At 39.6% G+C, this 26193-nt stretch overlaps 1 protein-coding gene across 3 annotated transcripts in view; it reads right to left on the reverse strand.

Moving 5' to 3' along the window:
- The window catches only part of LOC126187839 (protein pellino), a 457964-nt gene that overhangs the window by 18905 nt on the left and 412866 nt on the right, over positions 1 to 26193 (reverse strand). For all 3 annotated transcript variants that reach the window (XM_049929143.1, XM_049929142.1, XM_049929144.1), the window contains exons 6-7: positions 16331 to 16519; positions 11938 to 12036 (exon numbers count right to left, since the gene is read on the reverse strand). In XM_049929143.1, the coding sequence (XP_049785100.1) occupies positions 11938 to 12036; positions 16331 to 16519 (288 nt within the window). The remainder of the gene's footprint in view (positions 1 to 11937; positions 12037 to 16330; positions 16520 to 26193) is intronic.

The following is a 26193-nucleotide window of genomic DNA, read 5'->3' on the forward strand; positions in this document are numbered from 1 at the left end:
CACACACACACACACAAAGAAGTATGTTGGCTCTGACTGAATACTTTACAGTTTTCTAGAATAGTAAGTACACCTGTCTCCGACACTGTCAGTTAATGAACCCATATTAACAGCGACAAAGGAGATTATATGAGGCAAACAAGGCAGCGGTAAACTATGTGCTCCAATGCCATTCCCAAACAACCAGTGAGGTCAATTACGATAGGAGGGAACTATTAGTTTTGAAATCTAAATAGTTTGTCACTTTTTATGCGTGCACCTGCTTCCTGAAGCAGTACTGATCAGCCGTTGTGTCACGTAATTTATTACTTTTCTCAACTGGATTTTCCTTTGTACTGCAAAATAATTTTTTCCAAGTTAAATCCATTTAGAGTATACCAAAGAGCCACATAGGAGTGATCTCACTAGTTGTTTGGGAATTGCTTTGGAACACTTAGTTTACCACTGCCTTGTTTGCGACAGATAATCTTCTCTGTCACTGTTAGATCACTAGGAGGGTAATAAGTTGCACATCTAGTTTTGTGTCGGTGCTTTTATAGTTCACTTACTCAGTTAGTCCTGATAGGATGGGTAGGATGCAGGAGGAGCTGGCCACACGTCACCAACAGCCAAATGTGCTTTTGGCTATCGTCAGCTCTCTTCATACTGTTGCTTTGGGATGTAACATGGGGTGGGGAATCTGATGTATCACATGGGACACCTCAGATGTCTCTTGTTAATCCCAAGGGTTCTGCTGTACCCAATGTGGTGGATACACACTCACGCAGGGCGAGTGGCGAATGGTGATGTTTGCATCACTTGAGATGGTGGGTCAATTGGGAGGCTTGTTATCTGGCCTTCCTTATTTGCCCTGTAAGTGGAGAGGTGGCAGTTTCTTCAGCAGAGTCTGAGTAGAGACATGGGGGCAGGTGTTTGCTAGCTATCAGCAGCTCCAACATTAGGCATGTTATGGAGCCCCTTCAGGAAGTACAGTTTAAGACTGGAAAGAAAGCCGACGACCACTCAGTATGTCTGCCAGGAGGGAGAAGCCTCATCCAAGATGTGGAGGCAGCCTTGCCTGCAGCTATCTAACATGAAGGGTGCAGTCATCTGCAAGTTGTGGCTTACACTGGCACTAAAGATGCCTTGCCATTTGGGTTCTGAGGCCATTACAGGCAGCTGGCGGAAACAGTGAAAGCTGTCAGCCTTGCACGCAGGGTGCAAGCTAAGCTAACAATCAGTAGCATTATTCTCACAGTTCATCAAGGTCTTTCGGCTTAAAGCTGAGTGGAGGGTTTCAACCAAAGGCTTCAATGGCTCTGTGATGGTCTTGGCTACAGATTTTTGGACCTACATTATCAAGAGGGAATCGAAGGGTGCCCCTTTATGTGTTAGGGGGTGCACTAAAAAAGAAATAAGCTACACAGGTAGCAGAGTTCTTGTGGGATGCACATGGGGCTTTCTAGGCTAGACAGTAATTTGAGGTACTCTGACGAACACTTGCCAGTCAACTCACAGATAGCAAAATCAAACCACTTTCAGAGTAAAGATGCTTCAACTGTCAAAATTTTAACAGCAATTTATCCAAGTATTGCTAACAAAGTTCCTAAATTTACTGCCCTCCAAAAAATTTCTCACACTCCAATTATTCTTGGGACCATGAAGCGCACATTAGAAAGCTCTAAGATAATTAGCCATTTATGAAACGTATCAAAAAACCAGATGAATTGCCATTGGAGGGGGAGTGTTCTTTGCAGCTGACAAAAATATTGTCTCTATTGGGGTCGAATTTGAGTGTGGCAATGACGTAATCTGGCCAAGCGTAACAGGTCTAGGTGAAAACAACTCAATTGCAATAATTTTTTACCATCTACTCAATTCCACTGACAGTTTTAGAGTCATTCAGAAGTAGTCCGTAGTAATTAGTGCAGAAATACCAGATCATACCATATTAGTTGTAGGCAACTTTTGTAAACTGGGACGTATATGAATTCATTGCAGAGGATATAGACAGTCTTGCAAAGTACTTTTGAACACATACTCCAAAAAAACGTCTTGAGCAGTTAACTAAACAGTCCACACTCAGCGGGAAAATTTTAGAACTTGTAGCTGCAAGCAGGCCTGACTTTGTTGACTGTCATTATAGAGACAGGGATTAGTGACCATGTCATTGTAGCGACTAAGTATACAAAATTTAATAAAACTATTAACAAGGCTAGTAGAGTATTACTGCTAGACAGAACATACAAGTAGTCATTAGCATCACACTTTAAACAGTGAATGGACATTACTTAGTTCCAATATGATGGACATAAAGGAATTGTGGGCAAAGTTTAAACACACTGTAAATCATTCTCTGGAAAAGTATCTGTCAAGTAAGTGGATTAAGGACAGAAAAGACTCACCGTGATTTAACAACAGGATTCAGAAAATGCTATGGAAGGAAAGGCTGTTGCGCTCTTGGTTCAACACAGAATGCGCAAATGATGACATGCTGAAGTTAGTAGAGATTCCTACATCTTAAAAAAGATCAATGCATGAAGCATACAACTATCACCTTCATACCTTAGCAAAATATCTTGCCCAAGAAAATTCTGATCCTATATAAAATTGCTAAGTAGGTCTAAGGTGTATATCCAGTCACTCATTGACCTATACGGTGTAGCAGCAGAAGTTTTAAATTTTGCATTTAAGAAATCATTCATCACAAGAATTGTACAAACATACCATCTTTTGACCACTGAACAGCCTCCCGTGTGGAGAATGTACTAATAGGCATCCCTAGCACAGAGAAGTAACTGAAAGAGTTGAAAACAAATACGTCACCAAGTCCAAATACAATCCCAATCACGTTTTACAAAAGAGTATTCTATGTTATTGCCCCCTTATTTAGTTTGCATTTTTCACAACTCTCTCACCCAGCATGAAGTCCAAAGTGAATGGAAAGAAGCACAGGTGACTCTTGTATATAAGAAAGGTGAAAGAAAGGACCTGCAAAATTACAGATCAATATTCTTAACATTAGTTTGCTCCAGAATTCTCGCACATATTCTCAGTTTGAATATAATACATTTTTTGAGACAGAACAGCTTCTGGCCACAAATCAGCACAATTTCAGAAAGCATTGCTCATATGAAACTCAGCTTGCTAAAATACACACAGTGCTTTTCTACATCTAATACTGCACTGTCCTGAAAATAACAAAATTTTTAAATTACATTACAGGATGTATATAATAAAGCTTTTTCATTTGTTCTCTAGAATGTTGTTTTATACAGTATTGTACACTTTTTATCACTTTAACAGAAGCAGAGATTGTGCAATAAACAATCAAAGGCCAGATGCCCTCTGCTTACCCCTATACACTGCTATTTTTAGATGACATGCAGTAATCTGGCATTATCGGTAGTTTATCACTGTCAAGGTCCTAAAGTTGCCGGATTACTGGGTTTCTACTGTACTATCCAGGATACTTATTTTACTTAGGAGTATACCAATCAAATTATTTTCTTACGATTGGCATTTTTTGTTTACAAACCAAAATTATAGCTGTGTTTTAAAATATGTAATGAACTGAATAAATGGTGGGGGAAATTTACAGCACAATAGTGATATGAGGGTAGTGTCTCTTACTAGTAATGAAAATGTCCTTGGTCCCAGGTTCAAACCAAGCCACTGCTCAACTTTCGAATAAAAATCATAAGCAATGGTGGCTGAAAACTTCCATCCTGCCAACAGCCTCATCAAAGACGAGGTCAGAGGATCGGACAGAGGTTCAAGGCATTCTCTTGCCCTAGGGGTGGAAAACTGCCCTTAAAAGGAAGAAGAATTAGAAATGAGCAACAGCATGAGGATTCAGAAGGCAACAGAAACCACTGCATTAAAGACACACAATGTGACTTCACAAGCCATGTGGCCTATAACTGAGAAAAAGTCATGTTGTTCTCTCCATTAGAAAAGACTGAGGATTAGTCCCTCATTCAATTTCTGGGAGAAAACTGCCAAGGGGGAAGTGAGCATAAGAGAAAGATAGTATAATCAATGAAGCGGTAACATTCCACTAGTTGGAACATAGAATGTCAGAAGTTTGAATGTTATAGAAAAACTAGAAAATCTGAAAAGGGAAATACTAAAGCTCAATCTAGATACAGTGGTTGTCAGTGATGTGAAATGGAAAAGAAAAGGATTTATGGTCAGATGAATAAAGGGTAATATCAACAGCAGCAGAAAATGGTATAATGGGAGTTATAGGAAAGTAGGGTAGAAGGTGAATTATAGTGAACAGTTCAGTGACAGGATTGTTCTCGTCACATTCACCAGCAAACTAATGCGAACTGTGATAGTTCGGGTATACATGCCAACATCGCAAGCAGAAGATGAAGTGAGAGACGAAGTATACGAGGATACTGAAAGGGTAATTCAGTACAGAAACAAAAATCTATCATGGAGAAGTGGAATGCAGCTGTGGGGTAATGCGTGGAAGAAAGATTATGAGAGAATATGGGCTTGGTAGTATGAACGAGAGAGGAGAAATATCAGTTTGAGTTCTGTAATAAATTTCAGATGATAACAGCAAATATTACGTTCAAGCATCCAAGAGGATGTTGTGTATGAAAGGACAGGATAGACAAGGTGGTTCCAGCTGGCTTACACCACAATAAGGAAGAGATTCTGAAATAAGATATTGCACTGCATAGTGTACCTGGAAGCATACAAAAACTCTGATCATAATTTAGTAATGATGAAGAGAAGGCTGACAATTGTGAGGTTCATCCAGAAAATCAGTGTGGAAGGAAGTAAGATACTGAGGTACTGATGAATGAGGAAACCTGTTTGAAGTTTGCTAAGAATGTGAATACTGTGATATGGGATACCAGATAAGGAAGATAAGTTGAAGACGAGTGGACATCGCTAAAAAGGGCAATCACAGATGTTGGGCAGTCAAACATAGGTCCAAGGAAGTTAACTCTTAAGTACTTTAACTGACTGACAAAAGAAGGAAGTGCAAAAATGTTCAGGGAAAGACAGGAATATGGAAAGATAATCACTTAGGACTGAAATAAATATTAAGTGCAGGGCTGCTGAGTTCAAATGGCAGCAGCAGGAAAGATGTGAAGAAATTGAGAGAGAAATGGTTGCTGGAAGGACTGACTCAGCATACAGAAAATTCAAAACAATCTTCAGTGAAATTAAAAAAATATGGGTGGTGGCATTGGAAGTGCAAAGGGACTTCAACAGTCAAATGCAGAGGAGAGAATGGACAGGTAGAAACAATACATTCAAGGCCTCTATGAGGAAGACTTGTCAGATGACTTGATAGAAGAAGAAATGAGTCAATATGGAAGAGACAGGATCCAGTACTGGAGTCAGAATTAAAACACTCATGATCAAATAAGGCAGAAGGAACAGGCAAGAGTCTATTGGAATTTCTAACATTATTGGGTGAAAAAGCAATCAAACACCTATTGAAGTTGGCATGTAGAATCTACGAGACTGGCAACTTACCATCAGATTTTCGGGAAAAATGTAATCCACTGAATTCTGAAGATAGCAAGGACAAATAAGCGTGAAAACTACTGCACAATCGGCTGAACAACTCACGCATCCCAGAGAGAACAAAAAGTAAGGAAATCAGAGCTGTAGTATAGATAGAAATGGGGGCTGGGAGGGAATACATCTGGCCGCAATAACCAAGGATTTGGGGGTGGTTTTGTAACACTTAGACAACCAAAGCAGAAAAGAAATAGTATGTACTGAGTTTTGTTTAGAAAAAGGGGATTTACACGTGCTGTTCAGTTAAGAATTTGGGGTTTACTACGAGATGAGGAAAGCCGAGAATTAGAATCACTTGAGCAGAAGGATTAGGTCATAGTACACAATGTCATAACTGATATTTTTCTGAGGAGTAGCAGGTTAAATAAAGATGAGATGTTGAGACTTGAAGATGAAGAAGTAGGAGGTTATCATGGTAGTTTAAGGGAAGAATGAAAAAAGTTCCAGATACTGTGAAAAGCTATTGGATGCTATAGGGGTCATCAGAAGATGTGGATTATCGTAAGTCTATTGCTTTAGAAACACCTAATTCTGCTCACGACAGATAGGAATTAGGTTGAAGATCATTTAAATAATGAATAAAATTCACAATATGTGAAACAAAATATTGCTACAGGAAGGAATGAGAGTTTTCCTTACAAAATTTGGCTTCTTTTGAAAAAAGTATTATGTACCAATTCTTTCTGGGAAAAACTGGCCAAAATAGGTAAACAACTGAATCCAGAGTGATGGAAGAAATATTAAAGTGTATTTTATAAATACTTTAAAGAAACCCTGAGTAATCTTAACGAAAATTCAGTTAATGTAGACATTCTGAAAATGGAAAGGGATCACAATTCTGAAATGAGCATTAAACTAATTGAAAGTGTGACTGATGTCAATAGAAGTAAAGGTATTGACTTTGTCAATACACACCAATAAGCCAAAAAATTATGACCACTGCCCACCGCAACGTTGGATGCTGCCTGGTGGCATTGCAAGCATGTGGCGCAGTAACGGAAGTATGTAAGCGGAGCGGACACAGACGGGGATCACCCTGGCAAAGATAGGGGCTGCAAATGGGGAAATCCACTGAGATAAGCAACTTTGACAAAGGGTAGATTTTTATCATGTGCTACTGTGATGAACATCAATGGAAAGAGGTAGGAGGACAGTGAAACTACCATTAAGCACAAAATGGTAGGACAACCACGACTCTTCAAGGGATGTGGGGTTTGGAGGCTTGTCTTTTCTGAAAAGTAGGATAGATGATGAACTGTCGCATGTTCTTCCAAAAGAGCACAATGCTCGTGTACACACAAGTGCTTCAGAACACACTGTTTGTTGTACATTGTTGAACATGGGAGCCCCTATATGCTCACATGTTGACCATGACCATCGGAATGCAACCACTGATCAATGGAAGTGTGTTGCCTCTTTGGGTGAATCACATTTCTGCTTCGCTAGGTTATTGGTCGACTCCACAAACGCCATTGTCAAGTTGAATGTCAGCTTAAAATGTGGGGTGCGCCATGGATGCAGGCTGGTGGGAGTAGTAGTAGGCTACAGGAGAGATTCTCTTCTGCTTTCATGGGACCTGTATTAGCGATCAAAGACAAGCTGCATCCCTTCATGCCTGATGTCATCCCTGATGGTGATGTCATTTTTCAGCAATATATCTGTCCATGTCTTGAAACCAGAACTGTAGTACACTGGTTTTAGGAGTATTGTAGTGAACTCACATTGATGTTTTGGTGACCAAGTTTGCCTGATTTAGATCCTACGTAACCTATCTGGGGCACTATCAGGCGCCATCACTGTGTACGCAAATTAGCAGCCCGTTATTTACATGAATTACATGACCTGTGCCTAGACTTCTCTTGCCACATAACTCCACAAACCGACCAACAAACTGTCGGACTGTTGATACGCAGAATTAGTGGTGTATTTTGTTCCAGAGATGAATAAATAAGCAGGTGGTCATAATGTTTTCGCTCATCAATGTGAAAGTTATAGTATGGGAAGAGAGGTGCACGATAGACACAGAGAGTCAAGTATTTGGCATATCAAAAGTACTCAGTAAATAACTTAAGAAGGAGCTAAATTACAATGACACAGTAGTGGTTGGTTTGAAGGTCAGGGGAGCTACAGATAAGCACAAAAAACAAATTACATCTGAAGTCAGTAGGGCAGTGTATAACCATGGTTTTCTTGTGATACGTAAACACGACAAACATGTCATTCAAGGAACTGATTTGTCACGTAAAGCAGTGTATTGGAAAGAGGAATCCCTGTACATTAAAAGCTGAAATGATTGTTCAACACAAGAGAAACTCCTGCAAGACAATAAAGTATATTTAGACAACAAAATTAATAACCTGTTTTGTTGAGATTAAAAAGCTTACATAATTGAGAACAGTAACAAGAGAAGAAGTGAAGGTGAGGAGTCTATGACATTAGTTGAGGAAAAGGTGTCCCTAGCTAAAGGGTTAGATATAGTACGAGCAAAAACTTTACAGTCATTACTACAGAATTAAGGTAATGTGTTTAATGATGTTCATGGTAGTGTGAAAAATTCTGAGTGTGCATCGAGATTAAAACCTCATTAACCCTTCTACCTTAGGCCACAAAAAAATACCTGCAACTGAAAAAAAAAGAAAAAAAAATCACAGAAACTTGAGAACTATGTCATCATCACTGAAAGAAGTAACGGTGAATTCAACAACCTATTAGTTGTAGTTAGTAAGTGTGATGGTGGAGTCAGGCTGGTGTTAGACTCTGCACATTTTAATTAGTGTATCTCACAGCCGAAAAACATCTACAGGTTACTACATAAATTTCAATGGATAAAGTTATGATTAGTTTGGATTTAACTGCAGGATTCCACCAAATGCCTTTAGCTCCTGAGATAAGGAAGTACACAACTTTTCTGCACAGTGTAAAATATTACCAATACAAAGTTAGTTCCATTTGAGGTACCTGTTTCATTAGCCAAGATTACCTGAGCCTTGGATTGTATGTTAGATCAAGAGTTGAGTTCAATACTGACTTATAAAAAAGAGATCTTATATGAACCTATTTGCCAAAGACTCTGTATTTATAATTATTGTCCAACACTACTTGGTATTGTGCAATGTATTACACTGGGTATCAATTAGTCTACCAGTGAATAAATGTGCACATACAATAAATTTTACAGTCAGCATTTTTATTTGAAAGACAACTGAGGATACTAAACATACTCTACACAACATTTTAGAGGACCTGGGAAACACACAAGGCATTTTCAACTTGGAGGAGACTAAGATAAGTACAATAATTTGTTCTTAACCATTTGGTTGTTCTTGCTGAAATGGAGTTTGTCCTGCAAATCTCACAACCTGCAAGTTAACTCATAAGTTCCAGACAAGAATGTTGAATGATCCAGAATGAGATTTTCACTCTGCAGCAGAGTGTACGCCGATATGAAACTTCCTGGCAGATTAAAACTGTGTGCCCAACCAAGACTCGAACTCAGGACCTTTGCCTTTCGCGGGCAAGTGCTCTACCATCTGAGCTACCGAAGCACGACTCACGCCCGGTATTCACAGCTTTACTTCTGCCCGCGAAAGGCAAAGGTCCCGAGTTTGAGTCTCGGTCAGGCACACAGTTTTAATCTGCCAGGAAGTTTCAATGTTGAATGATGTTTCAACACGTCTCGTAGTTATGAATTCATGTACTAGTTAGTTAATATGTTTATGTTATACTGTTTTGCAAGTTCATGTGCGTATGAATTTTTTTAAATTTATTGCTGTCTTTTGCTACCACTGTTTGTGTGAAGGAGACAGTTATGAACTACTTCACCACTTGCTAGTGAAAGAAAACCAGATTTCGGATGGCAATAGTAGTGATTTCAGAAAAGCGCTCCCCAGGATCCGCACAGTGTCTCTATTGCTGGTCAGGAAGCTCCCATTCCTTATTACAACAGCAACAGAGCAATTGTCACCATTCTGCGAAAACCTTGTAATTGTCTCCATATACGAGTTTAGAGAAAAGATCAATTGAACTTTTATCCATTCTGGATTTGGCACACTGCAACTGTCTTGTTAAACTGTACCATCTGATAATGAATCGCCAGGCGATTCGAAACCGGTCATGAATAAATAAAAATTGAAGAAAAAATAGTGACTGTTTGCAGTAATTCCTGAAACCTTCAAAGATCAATTGAGTTCATGAACTGTCACTCTTCTTAATTAAATGATGTTTTATTTGCCATACCCAACCTGTCACGAGAAGCCTGGTACTTAAATCACATTAGAACTGTACAGCTCTCCCCCACTTTACAGCAACGTCCCGCACTACCATGAAACAAGCTGTCTTCTCCTTAACACTTCCGCACAGATGCGTCAGTAATGTGGTGGATCATGCTGGTAACACGATCTGCTCATTCCTGGACATAGTTTATACATTCCAATCCAACTACTTTGTTATACAGCATGCGCTTTTCCTTGCTGAGCACCCATCTTAGCAGCTGTCTTTTGGAAACTGTTCTGCTTAGTAGATGAATTCAGATCAAGAAGTAGTGACCAGAAGGGCCCGGTAGCACACAGTCTGTATTAAAATTCACCCTCCTACCAAAGAAAAAAAAGGGACAGTTGTTAGTAAGGCCAACTGATCCATGAATGTGAAAAGTGCAATGGAGGAAACTCACAGTAACTATGTTACACATACCCTGCAACAAGTACTTTCAAGGTAGTGTCGAGAGATATAGGTGAGGAGGACCTTTCTTTTATGAAGAGCACAAGTACTCATTTAGCTCTCATCCACTTCATGTTCTTCCAGAAGAGGCTAAACTCATTAGTACAGAAGTGCCCTAATCAATTTAAGAAGTGCTTTTTGTACACACATACACAAAAGTCTACTCTGTACAAGAAGTTCAACTTCCTCCACGTGTGTCCTGAACCAATTTACAAACCACTCTAATATGTGAGCCATCTAATTGTTGAGGTTTTGTGTTTTTTTTTTAAACTTTTTTTCATTGGGGGTAATGATACTGTGATGGGGGGGGGGGGGGGGGAGTAGAGTTTGCACGACTTCTTGGTTCCCTCGGGCCAATTTCAAAGTCCCTACCATCGACACTTGACAGCATAAAAATTGGCCAGCAGAAATTGAGGCCAGACTTCATAAGTTCGGTACAGCACTGATGTGAATGAAATGCACCAAGCCACATTTTTATATTTACTTTGGTAATACGCAGACAAGGAAATATTACTTCAAAAATTACAGGAAACTGAGCTTGGAAAAGATCTGGAACACAGACACAAAATCTTTTCTGCAAATAAAATATGCAGGTAATATCTAAACGTATAGTGCATTTAAACTAAATAAATAAAAGTTTGAAAATAATCACTGCAGTTGAATAAACAACACGCAGACTGACATCATGTGAAGTGTCTGATGTTCAAATCCATATGAATTCCCCCCCCCCCCCCCTGCCCCACCCCCAAAGTTGAAAACTTAAATTTACTACCTCTGTCCGACATAATATGTGAGAATTATCCACACAGTTAAATGGTAACAAACTAGAAGTCTTGTGAGGTTCAGGCACACTATTACAATCCTGAGTGCAATGCATGATGATGGATAAAACCAGTAAGAGCATCAAGACCATAAGGCGTCAGTTTTGAGCCGAAACATCTCCTTGAGTCATCTTCCAGTAGCCATGTGACTGTGGCAGTCTGGGGCTGATTGCTTCACATGATGTACGGTCAATTTGATGCTGCCCAGTACACCAACATCACGAGCAATATTATAGTACCATCAGTGTGACAACTGCATTCTGAGCTTCCAGTAAGGCCTGTCTCGTATACACATGTCTGTGTTTGTGCAGCAGTGGTTTGCGGAACAGAATAAGATTTTTTAATTGGCCTTTTCCTGCATCAGGCCTAAATCCTATGGAAAATGTATGGGCAGAGAGACAGTAGACAATGAGGGGAAAATTGGCACGGCTCTGCACCAAGAACACATCAACCTGCTGGGTCTGTCTAGGAGAGGTTGGGCTGAAAATGGAGAGATTTATTACCCACATCATTGATTCCATTCCTGCAGACTGCCAACAGTCAATGAAGTTTAAGACCTCTGGACAGGATATTAATTGTTAAAGTAGCCACATGATGTGCTCTTTTGGGAGCTGAAAATATCTTAACACCACCAGTTGTTGAACACTTGTTGAATTAATTTTGAGATTTCTACAGATTAAACGAATTAATAGAGTAACACAAAACAGACTGCACTAAGTTAGATACACAACAAATCTTGTCACCAGGCAGTTGCTTATTGCATTGCCAACAATGTCACTAAGTTATGACTGCATTATGCTACAGCTGCCAACATTTTTGTAAAAATAGAAATATTACAACTATTAGTTTCTGGTTATACAATACTTACAGGCGATTTAGAAAGACCTTCTGCTGAACGCCACAGCAATGTGGCGCCACAAAGGTCAATTAATGTACCATCCTGTAGCACATTACTTTCATCTTCAACCTGCAACAGCGCAGGATCAGCTTGTGTAAGGAGTGTCACTGTTTTATAACAAATTATTATTACAGGAGACATCCTTTAGTGGAACTGGCATACAATCAATCCATGGAATTCAATACAAAATCTTACTACAGAAAGCATGCAACACACACTATGGTATACAATTTCAACTGGAAGACAAAAATATTCTTTAAGAATTACATTTTGCCTAAAGTTATTGTAATTTTTTAACGCAATCACCACATTTTGTGAGCTGTTTTATTTCTGTGTCCTGTAGGTGTTCCATCCATTTGCCTGGCCATTTTATCATGGCTCATGGCCTTTTTTGTTAGCACTTTCTTTATGTGAATGTTTTCCTACTCCAAAACAACTTTAATTGTAGAAATATTCAAGTCACAACAAAAACTGATAAATCTGCCTAAACTTCCCACCCAAAGGTTTGTAACAATTTCTGTGTGTCCTTGGTTTTTATATCTTCAAAACAGCATTTTTTGGTTTTTTTTTTTTTTTTTTTTTTTTTTAACTTATTGAAGCAGATTCACAGTAGACACTAGCAACAACAGGATCTCTCAAGGTACACATTCAATGAAAAACCACTGCCAAGATTCTACATACAAAAAGAAACACACTTTAACATCCCACTTACATTTAAATTTTAAATGTGTATGGTTTGTTTTTATTTATTGGGATGAGGGAGGGTGGCATGTGTGGCGTGGCATTGTTTCACTGATTACTAAGTTCCAAGGTGTGCAGTGGGAAATTGGAGTCAACTGCTCACACCCAAAGGAGACATTGCAAAAGAAACTTAGTATAATCAATGGTGCAACAATCTACACAAGTCTACTTGATATTTCATTATTTGAAAATGAGTTTTTACTCTTCAGTGATTTAATAACTGATTTAATTTCCTCCTTTTGTATTTTCTATAGTTTCTTTTCACATCATTGTCATTGAAAGCCAGCTTTTAACAACTGTGCATACTTGCCTCTACCACTGAAATTTTAATTTAATTTGCCAATGACTGACACAATGCACAACTCTGGTGGATGACCAACAGTACCATTTTCATGAAGAAGAGATTTAATATATTGAGCACCAATCTTTTGTCCTGATTTTTAACAGCAATATAGTTTTAATTTTTTCCTTTAACCAAATTTTTTCATCAGAGCTACTTACTGCTCTTGGTTTAATGCTCATTTTACTCAACCAGATGGCATTCTTCAGCTCATTGTAATATGGTCAGAAGTGAAATTCAATCAATAGGTTACCAATGTGCTTCATTCTATAATACATCTCTAATTCCTTCTACATGATATTCTAACATTATGATTTGTCAAAAGTGGTTTCTTACAGTTCAAGTAACTTAACTGTGGGACATTTTAAACCTAAAACATGATACAAGTGCATATACCACAATGAATAACTGAAGTATTCTCATCAGCATTAAAGAAATAATTCTAGAGAAACCAGGAAATTAAAATGTTCACACAATATGAAATTAAGATGCAACTTCAATGCATAAGGGCATGTTGAAAAATAATGCCTCCAAATTCAAACAAAAGCTCTTAAAACTTTTTAAATAAAACAAACTATTAACATTCTGCATCTTGATACCTCACGGCTACGTATTTGTTTCGAAACAGTCACCCTGGTAATTTCTCCAAACAAGAGATCAGTTTGTTGATACTGTCATTGTAGAAAGTTTGATTTTGTTCATGGAGCCACAATCTCACCTCTGCTTACACTGCTTCACTATTATCAAAAGCGTTCTGAAGTTTTGCAACAAGATGAGAATCATATTGGGCCACATCTGAACTGTAAGCAGGAAGATGAATGACAGTGAATTGTGGTGTCCAATTTTTGCAGATGTCACAGTGCTCTCTCTCTCTCTCTCTCTCTCTCTCTCTCTCTCTCTCTCTCTCTCTGTGTGTGTGTGTGTGTGTGTGTGTGTGTGTGTGTGTGTGTGTGTGTGTGTGTGTGTGTGTGAGTGAGTAAGTGAGTGAGTGAGTGAGAGAGATCTGGCATTGTCGTACTGAAGGAGAGGGCGGTATATATGGCAATGGACTCCTCAAGCTCTTGCTTTCAGTTTCCTGGGGGCCTTGCAGTACATTGCAGAGTTTATGGTGGTGCTTTTAGGCATGAATTCAAAGTGCATCACAACCAGAACACCCAAGAACTCTGAGCATGACTTTGCCTGCTGGCAGCACGGTCTTGAATTTTTTTAGCATGGTGACCAACCGTGGTGACACTCTAGTAATGCTCTCTTGTTTCCAGGGTCAAAATGGTGAACCCAGCTTTCATCATCCGTTACAACGTTGTTAAGGAACCAATAACCCTGGCACTCAAAATGCAAAATAAGTGCTGACAGATGTCCAATCTCCTCCGTTTCACATCAGGAGTGAACATTTGCGGCCCCCACTGTGCACACAGTTTTCTATACCACAGTTCTGCAATGACAGCCTGTACACCCTATCATATGATATGCCATACTTGTATGAGAACTATGTCTATATCATCTGATGATTTTTTCTCATGTGCTCATCAACCTGATTCCAAGTCGCCATCTTCAGTCATCCACTCTGAGCTCTGTCGCACTTGTTGAGGTTAGCACTACCAAAGCAAGTAAGTCAACCAAGTAATATGCATGATGTGAAATACCTCAAATGATATTGAGAATAGAATAAATAAATTGGAGGCATTAGTTTTCAGCACACCCTCTTAAGAGGTATTTGTACATAAAACACTCCAAATAACATGAATGAGCTTCAGGTATCTATTAAATTGCATAGCACAATACTTCTATGTAAACTGCTACATCTATTGCATAAGACAATAACGGATTCTGTCATGCTTGACAGATTCTTGCACAATATTTTGCAAACTGGCAAGTCTAATCCACTAAGTATCCAGGTGAAGGTAAACACAGGGAACAACATGTGTACATCGACAAATGAAAATACAAATAAATAGAAACTCCGATACTGACACAAAGTTACACATTGGTCTCTAGCCACTGCTAACAGCCATGTGAGTACAGATAATATGCAGAACACTCGCGGTGAGACCTCATGTTTCTTGTTGATCACAGAGAGCAGTTGCCTGGGCAGATGGTAGTGAGGTAAGGGTTGCGGTAGGGGAGGATCCACGAGGCAAGGGGGGGTAGGTGGACAGTGTGAGGCACGACTTTTGACAGATGACTGCTATGTAAAACAAGATGAAACAAGTTCAGAGGATAGACCACATGTAAGAGATGAGAGCACCCACACAGGGGAAGAGAAAGAGTCGAAGGGAGAAGGCAAGTTATCATTGAGTGTTGTGAGTATTGCAACTAGATGGTAAAGTTTGCAGTTTGCCAAAGGGAGGTCAGTCGGTTACTCGTCATGCCCAAAAAGAATCCTGTACGTAACTGCAGCATATCCGATCTATAACATGTTTACTTTCACACATGGCCCTGCCTTTTATAGGGTAGAAGATGCTAGTAAATGAACTGCATTAGGTGATAGTGGTGGATGCATGGAACCCGTCTTGCACCTGGACCGACCACAAGGGACTGACCCGCGGCGTGCAGCGATTGGGAGCCGGACTGGAGTAGTGATGGACAAGGATATTCTGTAGGTTGGCAGGGCATCAGAGTACTACTTTAGTGATGCGGGTAAAATCCCCCAACTCAGGGCATGACGAGAGGTAATCAAAGCCTTTGGAAAGGAAGTGGTTGAGCCATGGCAATGTACCAATAACCTTACTAGAGTATTTATTGGCATACAACCTCCCATCCAGTTGTTGAACATGCTGCACACCACAATACAAATGACTAACAGCTGCTTCACCAAATGAGCCATTTGGATACACTCCTTCAGTACAAGTTTCTCAAAACTGCACACATATCTCCCCTCCTGTCTCCCTCTTCCCTTCCAACCTCCCCCCCCCCCAAACTCATTATCTTTTTGTGCAGCTGTGCCCCTCCCCCCTGGTCTCTTGCAACCTTCCCTTCCCCCACCCTACCATCATCTGCCCAGACAATTGCTCTCAACAGTCAACAATTAATAGTAAGACTCACTATGATTGTTGGAGTGTACATCTGGGTGTTTCTGCAATTGTGTTTGTGAATGTGTATACTTCTATTAGAAAGTGAGCAAGAGTTTGAAAACTAATGAGATTACAGTTTCATTATGTGTTTCCATGAACCATGCATCAGTCCAGTACAGGTGAACGATTGCCTTTCCTTTTTATTTTACATATTTATGACATATACATATTTGTAGCATATTCAGCATCAAATAAACATAGAATTACTAACTGGCTCTCCTTTTTGCTGTGCAGACCGTGAGTGCCTTAGAGAGTAGATGCCACCCCCAACAGACACTTCTCGCCATATTCCCATCTTTGCCTCACCACCACAGAAGGCACCACGTGGGTGCCAGATGAGAATACCATTTGTTGTAAGACCATCAATCTCCCGTCCATCCTGCCATTTGGTAGCCTTTTCCTGTAAAGTGCAAATTGATGTTTTATGAAATTTTATTGGTCTACAGTAAACTACAGCATATCATCACATTACAAAATATGACTACAGTCAGTTCACCAGAATAAGAAAATTCTGAGGGAAATGGGGGCGGGGGGATGGAAGTGGAGGAAGGAAACTCAGCCCACTGAATACCACCACATACGGTGTTGAGGGGTGGGAGGCAATGTGGGGGGCGGGGGGGGGGGGGGGGGGCCAACAAGCTGCAGTACCGTTGTGCAGTGCTGGCTTCACACTTATCACACTTGCATGCATATACAGTTTGTGCTGCAAGCAGCATTGACAGTGCCATCTATTATGTGCTGCCATAACAGCTGTCAACTGCTATATATTGCACGCACCTATGAAAGTAGAAACTGAAACAGGGATGTAATAAAAGTTTACAGAATTTGTGAAACTGAAACTAGTAGTTTCATGTTGAATGATGGTGCTTGATGCTGCTAGTTCTGTATCAGTCCTCATAGACAATTCAAAATTAAAAAGAACTTTTAGTAAAACTTACATTGTGTCAATAAAAAGAGAATTAGTAAAACTTTGAACATTTATTCACATATGTGTCACTGACTTACGTACACACAAATCACTCTGAATCAGACCACTATATTCCTCATCTGTGTGTATGTCATTGTAGTCCAAATCATTAGTATTAACAATGATTTTGTCTTTTGTCAGTTCAATGACACCATCGGGGCTCCAGTTGTTGGACTTTCCCAGTCATCACCAGTTATTGGCAGAAGGGATTCACTTGCAGTCTTACTGTATTTACCAGAGTACAAGACGACCCAGAATATAAGACATGGCCCCATTCCTCTAAAAAAAGGAAGGGAAAAGGGAGGCTTCTTGAGAAAAATTCATTTTTAACAAATTTTGACTGATCAAAATTACAAACTTTTATTCATGTAAGGGATCTGTCTAAAAGTTAATATAACATGTATTCTAAATTTATGCTATTTACTTAAAAAATGGTTCAAATGTCTCTGAGCACTATGGAACTTAACATCTATGGTCATCAGTCCCCTAGAACTTAGAATTACTTAAATCTAACTAACCTAAGGACAGCACACAACACCCAGTCATCACGAGGCAGAGAAAATCCCTGACCCCGCCGGGAATCGAACCCGGGAACCGGGGCGCAGGAAGTGAGAACGCTACCGCATGACCACGAGCTGCGGACGCTATTTACTTATTGTCTACATTTTTATAATAAAAGGACAAATACAACAAATAAAAATAAATTGTTTACATCAATTTTTATGTATGCTGCTTTTCTGTTTCCTTAGCCTGTTATCTATGGTATCACTATTTTCAATCGTCAACCACCACCATCACCACCACCACCACCACCACCACCACCACCACCACCACCACCACCACCACCACCACCACCCTCATCAGACAGCTGTGTATCTTTTATCTCCATTGTCACAAATATTTGGCTGTTTCTTCCAAATATGTCGTGATTTCTGAGGTTTGAGTTACCGTGGGATCCAAGAACACAGCTGCTTTTTTTCTGAAGACAAGGCAGATTTTGCTCCTATCCGGAAGTGAGAATGTTACAATGATACTTGCTTCCAAACATATCATCTGCCTTCTGCTTTCTCATTGGCTGCATAGGAGAACCAGCAGCTGATAAACTCCCAATTGTTTCCATCATAGATCACTGTAAGCGTCAACAACATTACTGCATGAAACATGTAAACTGGTCCCTGTTTAGACTCTTAGAGTCTCCTCGAAAAATGCACGTTATTTTCCAGTATTTGTTCAATTTTGAAGTCAATTTGATTCCGAGTGAAAACTTATTCGGGCAGACTGCAGCTTAACATGGTAGATGTTCATGAAATGTTAAAGTACACAGAATATGTACCCATAGTTGGCTGCACAATGAAATTTCTGCCTGCCAAACACTCCCCTCCCCACACTCATTGCAGTTCTCAGCCACACTGGGTACCATTCCTCCTCCAACTTTCCATATAGTTGTACTTGAGCAACAGTGGAACATAGATGGCAATGTCAGGTGCAGGTCATATGAACAACAGTGGCTAATACATAAATAAAATATTACACTCACTATTAAGTCCAATTGTCGAAATTTCGCTCGTCCCACGATCTTTTATCGTCTTTTCATACTATCTTCACAAGGGGCCTTTATGCTCCAATTTATTCTCACTACAATAATTACAATATGTTTAATACGATTTATTTCATTTGTTAAACATTTTACTCTGGGTTAATTTTTCTTCTTGTTCTTCTATTGTTCTAAACCTGATTAAAAAGCTGGCAATGATTTTCTCCGGTATTTTAATGTGTGTATAGAGATCGAATCTCTCCTTTCAACTCTTTGGTAAATCATTACTTTCTCATAACCAAATAAAATATTGACTGATTCAAATCAAGTAATGGTTTTTGAAGAACAAGATTTTCACCTTTGAATGTTATCTTTACTTAAAAAGCAGCACAAATGTGTGTATACGGTATCCATACAGCTATTAGAACTTTTGTTACAGAACTGTTCAAATACAACTGAAGTTTTTACGTTGATAGAATCTAATGTTATTTCCCTCTGTGTATTTCATAAAATTGTCAATTTTTAAGCAGAGCACTAGACTGTTGCAGTGGTTACTTCATAGTTTTTTGTGTATCCCTTGAACTTGCACAGCAAGTCAAATGTCATGGGATTGTTCAAGCAAGGTTAATATTGTTTCAAGTGCTTCGGTGTATAGGCAAATGTCGAGCCTATTCAAACACAAGTATTGTTTGATATGGCCTACCCTTTGGTATTGTTAAAAATAAATTTTTATGAAACCTCAATAGCCAAAGTTTCATCTATAAATGTAAGATGGGTCCTGTATTTATCTATTTAAAAAAAAGCACTCTGTCTTCAGGCCACGAGTGGCCTACCAGGACCATCTGACCACTGTGTCATCCTGTGATACGGATAGGAGGGGCGTGGGGTCAGCACACCGCTCTCCCAGTCGTTATGATGGTATTCTTGACCGAAGAATCACGAGGCTGAGTGCACCCCGAAAAATGGCAACAGTGCATGGCGGCCTGGATGGTCACTCATCCAAGTCCCGACCACGACTGACAGCGCTTAACTTCAGTGATCTCACGGGAACCTGTGTAACCACTGCGACAAGGCTGTTGCCATATTTTTCTATTAAACAATGTAAAAATGTTGACCTCAGCAGCAGCAGCAGCAGCAGCAGTAGTTTAATCTGCAAAAGTAGGACAACCCCACATTTTTTGAATGACAAATTTGGGAAAAACCTCATCTTATAATCGGATAAATGCAGTAGGCAGACTGTCTTTGGATATGTCCCCTGAAATACTGAATTCCTTGAACAGCTGCTTTCCTTTTGTCCAGGTCACACTGCCAGGAAAAAAAAAGTGCACATGGCGTACATGAAATTAATGAATTTACAGATCAATAGCACATGCGGCTCTGAGGTACCTAGTATTGACCCATGCTGAAACACCCATATTAGTACTATGGGTGGCCTCCATGGTCAGCAATGGAGGCACTGACTCTGACACCCAGTTGATTGTACAGATGGCAAATACTGTCCTAGGCCATATTTTGCCACATCTGCTAGACCTGTTCACATAGTTCTGTATGAGTTTTTGGTTGAAAAGTCACACATGTCACTTCTTGTCCCATCATAGCTCACAAATGCTCAATCAGAGACAAGTCTGAATTGTGCTGGGCAGGGAAGTTGCTGCACACCTTGCAGAGTAAGCCGAGTTTCATGGGCAGTGTGTGGGAAAGTATTATGCTGTTGGAACAACACTTCACCGTCCTACTGCAAGAATGGCGAAAGAACGAGTCCAACAACATTCTGCATGCACTGACAAGGAAAAGTCCCATCGCACCACCCCCAGATTTAGTGGTGAACCAGTACATGAGGTAAAGTGCTCTTATTGGCACATTGTCATATTTTTGTGCTACACACACATTGTTTACACCTTGTATCAGAGATAACACCATTCTTCTGAAGATTATTCACAGATAACAGAATTCTCCCAAAGATTTCGGATTTTATGCACCTATGATCTTTCTGTAATCAGGGATTATGCAACACACACTCACAACCTACACAGTTCATCTCTGACCACCAGTCAGTATATTTTCAGTCCGTGTACACTGCACATGCACCTATTGTACTTGGTTCATTCTGTGGCTCAATTTTTAATGGCTGGAAAACATGTTTGTTACCTATCTGCCACACATTTCGGTGATTTTGTACTTATCCACACACTGGGATACCCAGTTCAAGAGATCTTTACAATGACTTCACTTAAAGCCTAATTATACCCGCCATGTGACCAGTAATATTTTGACAATTTTAATGCAACACTAGAATGGTATATTGATGTTAAATTTTGGTCCTCCTCAGTTTCTCTGCATTTTTACAATAATTTTTTCACTGTTGTACTTGACTGTTCCGTTACTGTTATTACGTTTGTTAATCATATGTAAATGTTTGACATCAAATTGCTTTGAACTATTACTCAGAACCCAGTGTGTCAAGAATTTATAACTGTACAAAGAATCAAATTACAGGACATTATAGAACTTCTCTGTTGAAAGCATAAGGATGGAAAGATAATGGAAAACACGGTACTTCAGCGATATTTAAGTAGTTCATTGTTGGTTGTTTTTCAAGAAATCATTTTTATTAAAACTGATATCTCCAGTTTCACTGATTCTGAAAACAGAATTTCACAGTTAAAGCGTGTTTCTATGTTTGGTGAAGCATATTTAAGTAAGGAAAAACAGTTTTGAAAAACAGTTTTACTTGCAGAGTGTGCACTGATATGAAACTTTTAATCTGCCAGGAAGTTTTGTATCAGCGCACCCACTTGCTGCAGAGTGAAAATCTCATTCTGGAAACAACCCCAGGCTGTGGCTAAGCCATGCCTCCACAATATCCTTTCTTCCATGAGTGCTAGTTCTGTAAGTTTTGCAGAAGAGCTTCTGTGAAGTTTGGAAGGTAGGAGATGAGGTACTGGCAAAACTGAAGCAGTGAAAATGGGTCGCGAGTCGTGCTTGGGTAGCTAAGTTGGTGGAGCACTTGCCCGAGAAATGCAAAGGTCCCGAGTTCGAGTCTCAGTCCGCACACAGTTTTAATCTGCCAGAAAGTTTTAAGGCAAATGTATATTTGCAAAATTTGTGGATTTAGTGGGAGCTTTTGACAATGTTGACTGGGAAACAGAAAATTACAAGACCAAAGGACACGAATGGAAAATAGTATATAAGGAGAGGGGGACAGGGTTACAACTTGTCATCATTGTTATTTAATATGTTGACTAAGTAAGCAATAATGGAAACCAAAGAGGGCTTTGGAAAGGTAATAAAAATCAGAAATAAAACAAAAATTTTATAGGTTGCTGATGAAACAGTTCTGCCAGCCACAGAAGTTGAATGCAAGGGATAGTGTGTTGAAAAGAGGTACAAGATGATCATCATCAACAAAAGTAAAATTATATTAATACAGTAATTAGTCTATGAAATGAGATCCTAAAAGAAGTAGATGAGTTTTGTTATTTTGGCAGCAAATGAACTGAGGAGAGGGCCGAGTAGAGATTACATAAAATGCAGACTGGCAATGGCAAGAATATTATTTCTGGAAGAGAAGTTTGCTAACATCCAACATATATTTTAGAAGTTATGAAGTTTTTTTTTAGAGGTGATTTTTATTTATGTGCAGCCTTGTGTGGACATGATATGTGAATGATGAACAGCTTAGACAAGAGAATATAAAAGCTTCTGAAATGTGGTACAACACAATAATGGTGAAGATTAGAAGGATAAATTGAATAACTAATGAGGTCATACTAATCAACAAGGATAAAAAAAGAAATTTATGGCACAACTTGCTGAAAGGAAGAATTCAGTCATTTGGAAATAACCTTAGATACCAAGTAATCATCATGTTGAGGAGATGATGGCCTGAATACAGTAAGCAGGTTCAAATGGATGCAAGTTGTTGATGTTATGTAGGGGTAAAGAGACTTGCATGGGATAGACAACCTTGGACAGATGGATCAAAGTAGTCTCTGGACTGAAGACAACAACAACAATGTACTCATTACTTTCAAAGACAAATGGACAGGTTTGCAAACCTCAGTATGGTCCATCAGAAGGTGTACCAAATATGGCAAGGAAAGGTAAATCTGAACTTTTGCAAGGAATATGTCATTCTTCTCACATAAACTTGTTGGTTCAATTTAGAAAACAAGTATTCGAGGCAAACTGTGTGAAAATTCTGTTGCTACCATCATCCAAAGCTCATCTACACCTACATAGATACTCCGCAAGCCACCCTAAGGTGTGTGGCAGAGGGTACCCTGTACCACTACTAATCATTTCCTTTCCTGTTCTACTCGCAGATAGAGCAAGGGAAAAACAACGCTCTATATGCCTCCATATGAGCCCTAATTTCTCGTATCTTACCTACGTGGCCCTGACGCACAATGTATGTTGGGAGAGTAGAATCGTTTGGCAGTCAGCTTCAAATGCTGGTTACCTAAATTTTCTCAATAGTATTTCTTGAAAGGAAAGCCGCCTTCCCTCCAGTGATTCCCATGTGAGTTCCCGAAGCATCTCCAAACACTTGTGTGTTGATGGAATCTACCAGTAACAAACCTAGCATCCCGCCTCTGAATTGCTTTGATGTCTTCCTTCAATCTGAGCTGGTATGGCTCTCAAAGACACTAGCAATACTCAAGAATAGATCACATCAGTATCCTATATGCAGTCTCCTTTAAAGGTCAATCACTTCTTTCCCAAAAATTCTTCCAATAAACCAGAGTCTACCATTTACCCTCCCTGCCAAAGTCCTCAAATTCTCATTCCATCTCACTTTGCAAGGTTATACGCACATATTTAAACAACTTGACTGTGTCAAGCAGGACACTGGTAATGCTGTATCCTAACATTACGAGTTTGACCTTCCTATTCACCTGCATTAACTCGCATTTTTCCACATTTAGGGCTAGCTGCCATTCATTACACCAACTGGAAATTTTGTCTAAGTTGTCTTGTATCTTCCTACAGTCAATCAACTTCGACACCCTACCATACACCACGGCATCATCAGCAAACAATCTGAGATTGCTGCCCACCCTCTCCGCCAAATCATTTGTGCATACAGAGAACAACAGCGATCGTATCACACTTCCCTAGGGTGTCCCTGATGTTACCCTTGTCTCTAATGAACAGTCTGGGTTCTATTATTTGAGGAGATTTCAAGCCACTCACGTGTCTGAATCTATTCCATATGCTCGTACCTTCATTAGCAGCCTACAACGGGGCACTGTGTCAAATGTTTTCTGGAAATCTAGAAATATGGAAACTGCCTGTTGCCCTTCATCCATGGTTCTCAGCATATCAAGTGAGCAAAGGGCAAGCCAAGTTTCACATGAGGGATGCTTTCTAAAACCATGCTGATTCGTGGACTTGAGCATCTCGGTCTCAAGAAAGTTCATTACATATGAATTAAGAATATGTTCAAGGATTCTGCAGCAAACAGAATATAAGGGTACTGGTGTGTAATTTTGCGGGTCTGTTCTTTTACCTTTCTTATATACTGGAGTCACCTACGCTTTTTTCCAGTCACTTGGGACTTTGTACTGGGTGAGAGATTCATGATAAATGCAAGCTAGGTAAGGGGCCAATGCCACAGAGTACTCTTTATAAAATCGAACTGGGATTTCATCTGGACCTGATGATTTATTTGCTTTCAAATCTTTCAGTTCTTTCTCTACACCAGGGATACTTATTACAAGGTCGTCCATACAGGAGTATGTCCGATGGTCAAATGATGGTATCAAAACTAGACATAGTTGTCTCACTGGGAATTCCGCGATCGTTCAATAAGTAAAATATGGAGTTTCAGTCTTCGATCGCTATTCTTTATTTCCAATTACCGGTTTCGGGCTAGCTGCCCATCTTCAGATCATATGTTGTAGTTACAGAGTAACTTGTCCGTACAGAACACACTTATGACAGTGAACAGTGTGTTCTGTACGGACAAGTTACTCTGTAACTACAACATATGATCTGAAGATGGGCAGCTAGCCCGAAACCGGTAATTGGAAATAAAGAATAGCGATCGAAGACTGAAACTCCATATTTTAAATGATGGTATGTTTGTACTTTCCCCTGTGTGAACGATTTCTTGAATGGGAAATGTAGAACTTCAGCTTTCGTTTTGCTACTTTCAACTGCCACACCAGACTGGTTAACGAGGGACTGAATGAAAGCCTTAGAGCTCCTTAGCGATTTCATTAAGACCAAAATTTTCTCAGGTTCTCTGCCACATCTTTTGCTAAGGTGTGTGACAATGGTGGTAGTCTTAAGCTTTGTGCATAGATCTTTTCACAGATGTACGAATCTCTACTAACCTCCGCTTGTCATCACTTGTGCATTTCCCTTTCGAACCAGTGCTTCCTCAGTATCCTCCTATTTCATTATTAAACCAATGTGGGTCTTTTCCATCCTTTATCTACTTACCAAATACAATTTTCCAGACCACAAGTTACAATCTGCTTAAACTTTGCCCACGAATTCCTCAACATCCATCTTACTAGAACTATGTGATGTCACTTCACTGTTGAAGTGAGATGTTAATAATTGATTATCTGATCTACCTCGCAGAAAAACTCTCCTAGCATTCTTGACCGATTTATTAACTTTTTTTATTACAGTTGCTATAATGACATCATAATCACTAATCCCCATTTCTATTCTGACATTGTCGATAACATCTGGCCTATTTGTAGCTACAACGTCTAAGATATTTCCACTGTGTGTGGTCTGATGAACTAGTTGCTCAGGACAGTTTCCAGAAAACTGTATTCAAAAGTATTGTCTGTCTGTACCTCCTACAATGAATCCATAGACATCCCAGACCATAATCGGTAGGTTAAAGACACCAGCTAGTATTGCATCATGTGGGTGTTTACGCACTGTTGACTGTAGATGTTCTTTGAATGACTCTGAAACTGTGACAGCAGAATCGAGTGGTCAGTAAAAACATCTAACAATTAACCTGGTTTCACCTATAGCTCTTATATGTGATCAGATCACTTCATTGTCATCTTCAACTTCGACCTCAACAGAGAGAATATTTTAATCAACTGCAAGGAACACTCCCTAACCCCCTCCCCCTTATGGCATCTAATCTGTTTTCCGAAATACAGTCCACAAATCACTAAATATCTCAGAGCTTTCCACTTCAGGTTTCAGCCAGCTCTCAGTCCCAAGAATAATTTGAGCATGAGAACTTCCCTGGAGGGCAGTGAATTCGGGAACTTTATTATGAGTACTTTGACAATTTACTGATAATATTATGAAAGTCAAAGTGTCTTTATACTGAATGCCATTCGACTTCCCTTGCTGCATATCAACTGATGAGTGTTAATCAGAGTATGTCTAATTACTGCCTAGCCTAAAAAGCCCTCATGTGCACTCCGCAAGTACTCTGCTACCCAAGTGGCTGCTTCCTTTGTGTAGTGCATCCCTGATCTATCATGGGGAGTCCTACAAATCTTCACACGATAATGCAGGTCTAGCAATCTGCAGCCAAGACCATCGCAGAGTCAATGAAGCCTTTGGTTGAGACCCTCCATTCAAC

This window comes from Schistocerca cancellata, chromosome 5 (assembly GCF_023864275.1).
Source record: "Schistocerca cancellata isolate TAMUIC-IGC-003103 chromosome 5, iqSchCanc2.1, whole genome shotgun sequence".
Lineage (NCBI taxonomy): Eukaryota > Metazoa > Arthropoda > Insecta > Orthoptera > Acrididae > Schistocerca > Schistocerca cancellata.